Here is a 7,154-nt window from a genome sequence, read left to right on the forward strand (position 1 = left end):
TTCTTCTCTCTCTCTCTCTCTCTCTCTCCCTCTCTATCCACCCTCTCTCTCTATTCCCTCTCTCTCTTCCTCTCTATCCCCCCTCTCTCTCTATCCCCCTCTCTCTCTATCCCTCCCAAAACTCTCTCCTACCTTTCCTCTCCACCATCAGACAGACAGGCACAGAGAAGATGACGTATGACGTGTTCCCAACCAGAGCCAACCGAGCCACCGACCCGTCCGTCCAATCAAACGCCGCCTTCAGAGACTGTGTGATTGGGCCCCATGTGCCCCAGTTCAAACCCTGGAAAGGTATAAAAATGATTAATTGAAAATCAAGAATATTATTTTTGATAAGCGTCTTGCTTCCGGCACTTGCAACACAATTAAATCATGTAAGTGTTGAAGTTTTACAAGATAGAAAATATTTGGGAAAAAAAGGAGAGAGAAAGACGATAGGTATTAGATAGGGGGGGAAAAGGAACAAATTACACCATTGCACCGGCCAACCACTCACAATAAATAACTTAAAACAGTCAAATTTAAAAAACAATAATAACAACTACCATAATAACAATAACAACAACAACTACTACATATGTTGTTGTGGATTTTGAAAATGGTGTCAGTTCAACGCCGCTATCAATACTGTTCGGTTATTTAACGTCCATCTCCGAAAGGACCAAACCCCGAACCCTATTCCCAAGATTATGGGTACGGTAGCCTTACCACTAGGCTACCGACGCGTGAATTTTGATAAACAAAGACCTAAATTTCTTTTTTTTTAAATTAAAACGGCCGCGTGGTCTGGAACAAAATGTCATTTTAAAACATTATTTTGTGTTAGTGCTGTGAACACCCATTGAAGCACCTAAATGTTAAGCTTATAATATGACCTACAGTTTAGACTACTCTGTATTACTCGAGTGAAAGGAAAAGTGTAACGACTAGATTTTACATACAATCAAAAAGTGGTACCTTTCTTTCGACCCCCAGTATAGTACAGTCGTGAAAGGATCAAAGTTTTTCCTTTCTTAATTTGGCACGATAATAATATGTTTCAATTCTTTTCAGGAAAGCATTGTGTTGTGTGTCTTGATAGCTTGGACCATGTCTTTTCTCTGGATGTAGATCTATGTGTTGTGGAATTGTGACATTTCGGAAGCTAATACTGGCTTACTGTACAAGGACAACATGGTAGCCTGGAGCCGTGTACACTGTTCGTGTTGCAAGAATATAAAAAAAAGTATAATTAATATCGTGTAAAGACTTGAAATATGGACAAATATTTTAATTTAAAATGGAGCAAAATGTAAAATGTTCTGCGTGGGGATATAAAAGAGGACACAAAGTGATCCTAACAAAGAGAAAATCTCTACAGCCCACGGGTTTTTACGAATGTGAAAGACACAGAGACTGTCGCAGTTTTTGTTTGTTTGTTTTGTTTTGGCTTTTTCCGTAGATTTTAGTTCATGAAGAAAATGGCTCTGCTGTAATTTGTCTTCTCGTGGTTTCGTTCTGGGGACTGGCCTGTTCTTCATATAATTTTTGAAAAAAATCTGTTGTCATATTTCAACTGTCAGCTTTTTGTGATTGAGTGAGACCCGGACTAGTAGAGTAATATTCTAGTTAAAGAACATTATCAATATCAGCGTGACTTGGTGGTGTTCGTTGGGGATAGAATTTGATAAGCTAGTGATCGTGTACATTGGCGGGTGCTTGCGTTTACCAAGCGCTAAGCCAGAGGCGATGAGACACTACCAGACGGCGTTCATCTGTTCACAGTATGTACAATACGCCTTTATTATGCAGTTGAGAGTGCCGTAAAACATTTTCCAAAATAAGGGTATCAGACTTTGGCTAATGTGAGTTGAGGCGTGAGTTGAAAAAAGTTTACGTACATCTTCAGACCCATCTAAATGTACACGGCTAAAACCTGAGGATTCACCCTATATTAGGCTTGGGAAATAAGCCATACTATGGAAATACATGGGCTGCAAAGCATTTCATGCGTTTTTCTCCAAATATCAAAAAGGAACATAAAATATGTGAGGTGAGCTGAGAAAATGAGTTACTCGTACTTCTCGCAATTCACAAATGGAGATATTGGACTAAAAATCGACACTTGGGTCAAATTTGTAGATTTTCTGATGATGTCCTGCTATTTGGGAACACCAGGTTTTTACTATTTTATACTTATAAAGTGTTTTAAAAAACGCACCCTATAAGCGTGATGTATCTATTTCCATAGGGCTGGAATCCAAAAAACAAAAAAAACCTCATTTTGTCAGCACACTTCACATATATTGTTTTCTAAATTCTCATAAATGAACATTTTAATTTGCTTGTACAAAACATAGATGGAAACTCTCAACATTGAAGATGTTAAAACAGTAATACAGAAATGCTAATTCTTTAGTAGGTTTGACCAGTCGCGCGGGTGGTTGAAGGGCGCCCCTGGCAGGTTCTACTTCTTTACTTTCCTTTCGGCGTTTCTATTCTGCCGGTCTTACTTTTTTTTCCAGCACTAACTGACCATTATTGTGTCGGTGTGCTTCTCTTTACTGAATACAAATGAACAAATACTCGTTCAAGGTTGACGGGTTCCTCAAAAAACATTAAAATGATTATGTTGATTTCCCTTTTTTTTTGTAACAGAGTCTGTGGTATATTGGTTATACTCACTGGCCGTCTGCACAGAAGAAATATTCGATTCTCGCGTGGGGGGAAATATTTCAATGAGTATTTTACGTTTTTCAAACCGTATGCAGTAACTCAGCCATTCCGTATTGATGATAAAAGGTTAGATTATAACAGTTCACCTGCTAACTGACTAACTGATGATTATTTCTGTCTATCTTGCTATTTTCCTGCAGTAAATGATCCTCATTTTATCTTTGTGCTTCTATTTACTCGAACGCATGCTTACACAAAGCTTCTCTATTTTAATTAATGACTCGTGTAGTCACATGTTAGGAAAACAACAACAACAAAAGTAAATTTTAATGGAAATAACGACAACAGCAAGTGCATCAACAACGACGACGACAAACAACAATAACAACAACATCAGCAATAATTTCAGCAACAACAACAGCAGCAACAACAACAACAGCAGCAACAACAACAACAACAACAACAACAGCAGCAACAACAACATCAGCAACAACAACTACAACAACAACAACAACAACAACACAACAAGAAAACAACTCACCTGCAAGAGGGCGCTGAGACAGAACAGAAATAGAACGTACCACCGCCGCCGATACACTTTGATTTCGTTTCGGCTACACAGCAACGGTGTCCTTTCGTCATCGACAACGCCATAGCTGTTGTCTTCTGAAGATGTAGCATGAACCCTCTCCATACTCTGCTGAGTAGAAGCACCAACTTTGATGACGTCATTCTTCATTCCGCGAGCGGCGGCGGTTACTACGGGAACGTTGGCAGAATGTTCTGACGTCACAGATGGAGTGATGGAGCCAGACGGCTGAGTCGGCGGAGCCTGCTCGTCCACCATTGGGCTGTCGTATCGGATGAGAGTAGGGCTATGAAGAAGTTTGGTTGAAGGATTTTTCGGCGCTTTTTGAGCGAACGCACTTTCATCAGTTATGCCAGAAATGGAAGGCCGAGTCTTGGAAACAGAATTATCTCTGCTGTCTTTGTGGGTAGAGTTTGTGCATGGGGAGGGAAGAGAAGACAAGATATGACGCGGTTGTGGAACTTCTGGTAGGCAGCCAAGTTGTTCTGTCTCTTTGCTACGTAAATGTTTCCTTTGAGAAGAAGAATCGGGAGCAACATCGTTGTTTGTATTGTAAGCTCGTGTCTGTGCGGCCTCTGTGCTGTTGCTACCCTTGTTTAACCCACCTGACACGCGCAGCGAGTGTGTAGCGCAGGTGTCTCCTGCTGTATGTAATAAGTCATCCTCATCCCTAAATGTGTTCAACTCATTCTCAGACATATTATAATGAAACTCCTCATCAGAGCTGGCCTGTTGAGCTGACTGGGATGACTCACAAGACTCACCATTAGACCCGATTGCAGTTTCTGATTCTGAAGAAGCGATAGATCCAGGCGAACTTTTCGAATCAAATCGTTGCTGCTCCTCAATCTGAGGAGACCTCACACTGTCTGAATCATCTGGCTTCACGGCGTTTTCTTTTTTCTCAGAAAATCCTGGGAAAACGTTCGTCGAAGAGGGAGAGACAATTTTGCTCTCCGAAACATTGGATGGTTTCAGATCATCATCATTTTGTTTAGGGTCTATTCTTTCAGCATGACCCAATCCATCAGTCACTCTACCTGCTCTTGCAACACTATCCACATCATCCACCAAATGGTCATCTGTTTGCAGCACACCGGCTACCAAACGTGCACTATCAGCATCTAGCTGAGGAATGACGGAATCCGAACTATCGACAATAAAACGACTGTTTGTATCTTCAGGGTCACTGACCTCACATAACTGTTCTTTTACTCTTCCGTCCGTTTCTTCCGGTCCGTGAATGACTTTTGTATCTGCCCCTCTGATAACCTGACTTCGAGGACGAGGACTCTCGTCACTGTTTTTATCCACCTCTTCTGATAGTAGTGCGATATCGGAGTAGAAACCATCCCTTTCGCTCGTTTCTGAACTAGTTTCTATTGGAGCGATTTTGTTAGTCAGAGTCCTCCCTTCTCGAGGACAATTTTCATTCTTATCCTCGTCGCCATCATCGTCTTCATCTCTTGACGTTTCACCGCCGTGTACGTTGTCAATAAAATCTATAGGGAAACGATTAACTTCAGACTTATTACCTTCGTAATGAGGGAATCGCTCACGATCAGAGACTAGATGATGGGCCGGCCCTTTTTCTTCTGCCCAAGAACCGGGAGTAGCGTCGAAAAACCTCTCGCTCTCCAGGCTGCCCACTGCGACGTAAGCGTCCTGAAATGCGTCTTCTTCTGACGAGCTCATAATGATGACGTCACAGTATCTCTTTGTTAAAGGACCCACGGAGTCTCTTGCCTGGGACGTCCCAAAATCTCAAGATATGTATTTGCCGATGACGTCACAATATCTCACTATACTCCTTTGCTGATGACGTCACAATAACTCGCGATATTTCTAGGCCGATAATGTCACATTACAACTCGATGATGACGTCGCAGTAGTATAGTTAGGAGATGACGTCAAAACATGTCTTCGCTTCACAGAAAGAATACTTCTGCTTCACAAACTGTGGAATAGAAAGAGAACAAGACCTGAAGTTGTACACAAGGTACTTTGGTGGTGTTTCGTTGTTTTTCTCTAGTCATCCTTTATTCGCTCTTCTGTATCTAGCTAATGGTTACGGGTCGCCACTAGTAGATCCCACTTTTAAAAAAAAAAACAGTCATTTTTCGCTGGTGGCTGGTGGGTGCAGCTCTGGTCTGGTCTGGTCTGGTCTGGTCTGGTGTGGTGTGGTGTGGTGTGGTGTGGGTTTTTTTCTTCTTTGCTATCAAACAATTATTCGTCTTTATCTCTTTCCCTTCTTTTTGGTGTTCGTTACTTTTTTGTAACACTTCCAATCTTCGGTACTTTTATGACCTTATTGTGTTGCAAGTGCGTTAAAACGTTTACTAAAAATAAAATAAACTATAATTGTCTATTTCCAGTAATTTTCACCTGTGTAAGAATAACATAATTGTGTAAGTTCATCTATCCATAGCATGTGTAAGTATGTGTATGTATTTGTGTGCACGTTTTTTTATTATTTTTTTTATTTGTTTGTGTTTGCTTGTTTTATTAGGGGGGGAGGGGTATTGACATGTAAGTGAACATGTATAGTATGTTTCTCTTTGTGGAGAGCAATGAAATGGTATCTTATCTCATCTGATCTTATTGTGTGTCTACGGGTCTTGCTCTTTCTGAGCTTTAAATGGCGGTTATCATATCCATTTACCTCTGTTTAAATAGTAATAATAATTGATAGCGTAGCGCAAATTCCCCGCTCAACACCAAGCTCTATGCGCTTCACAATCTACAGTTTTTACTCACATGACATTTATGCTACAAGCACATAATTATAGTTCAGCCATTAACATGTACTCTGCCTTGAATACGCTTCATTTTTTTTTTTAAATGGCATCAAACTGGCGTCTGCCGTGATGTAGTGGTTAGACACTTCGCCCTCGCACGCAAAAGATTCAAATTCGATTCCCGTTTGAGAAGAACCTTTACTGAGTACCTCGGGTCTTTCTGTTGGAGTTGGCCCTGCATGACACGCAGTGTCAAAGCCTGCCTCCTATGCTATGTAAATGTGTCACGGCACGGTGGAATCAGGCGTTCGTCAATTTTAGACTTGATAATTATGGGGATTTTCTTAAAAAGATTGTTCATTTATCTTGCTTTGTATGAAAAAAAAACCATCCTTCAATCTTGAATAGAATTCGAAATATTTGTAATTGAAGGAAGTGAAGATCGCCTGGGGTCAGGAGTGATATTAGTTAGAAAACGTCCGCCAAAGTTTGGTGACTTCCAGAGCTCTAGTGCCCTCAGCAACGGCAAATTTACACGTTTGTATTGATTTGATCAACATTTTAAAAAGAAAAATGCAACACGAAAAATAACGGGTTTTTAAATGAGAATAAAAGGTGTGCAAAACACACAAAAATTGACGGCCGAGCGAAAAAATGTCGGTTTCTTCGATACCCATCGTCTGACGAGCGCCTGATTTCAACATGTATTATTGGGGGCCTAAAACACGTACATTGAAAGAAAAAAAAACACACCAAAAACCAAAAATAACAACTCACTCTCTTTCCTTAGAGACGATGACAGCGCGCAGGGAATCAGAACATCCACCATGATGTCGGGCCCACCATTTGCTGTTTTTTCGTTTTTCTTCCAGATGCACCACTGTGTGCCATTCGCAGCATCTTTAGAGAGAATATAAAAATTAGGTACTTTTTGTCAAACTAATAGAAAGAGTATGATTTTCAATCAATCAAGCATTCAATTAATCAATCAGTCAATCAGTCAGTCATTGTTTGTTTGTTGTTGTTGTTTGGGGATTTTTATTTTATTTTTTGTTGATTTCTGTTTGTTTGTTTGTTTCGTTTTGTTGTATGTTTTGGTTGAGGTTGGCTTTTTTGGGGGGGGGGGGGGGGCTCTTCGCCCATCTGGCTCGATCCTATCTAAAATGGTCATT

At 40.6% G+C, this 7,154-nt stretch overlaps 1 protein-coding gene across 1 annotated transcript; it reads right to left on the reverse strand.

Annotated features, from left to right (window-relative positions):
* Positions 1–132: 132 nt before the first annotated feature.
* On the reverse strand, positions 133–6,892 carry LOC101860961 (the record flags this gene model as incomplete). The annotated part of the gene is given in 3 exon segments (XM_005093532.3): positions 133–283; positions 3,197–5,201; positions 6,760–6,892. Coding segments are annotated over 2 exon segments (1,894 nt in total), but the record flags the coding sequence as incomplete, so codon positions are not given.
* Between the last annotated feature and the right edge of the window lie 262 nt (positions 6,893–7,154).

The sequence above is a fragment of the Aplysia californica genome, unplaced genomic scaffold (genome assembly GCF_000002075.1).
Source record: "Aplysia californica isolate F4 #8 unplaced genomic scaffold, AplCal3.0 scaffold00065, whole genome shotgun sequence".
Classification (NCBI taxonomy): Eukaryota; Metazoa; Mollusca; class Gastropoda; order Aplysiida; family Aplysiidae; genus Aplysia; species Aplysia californica.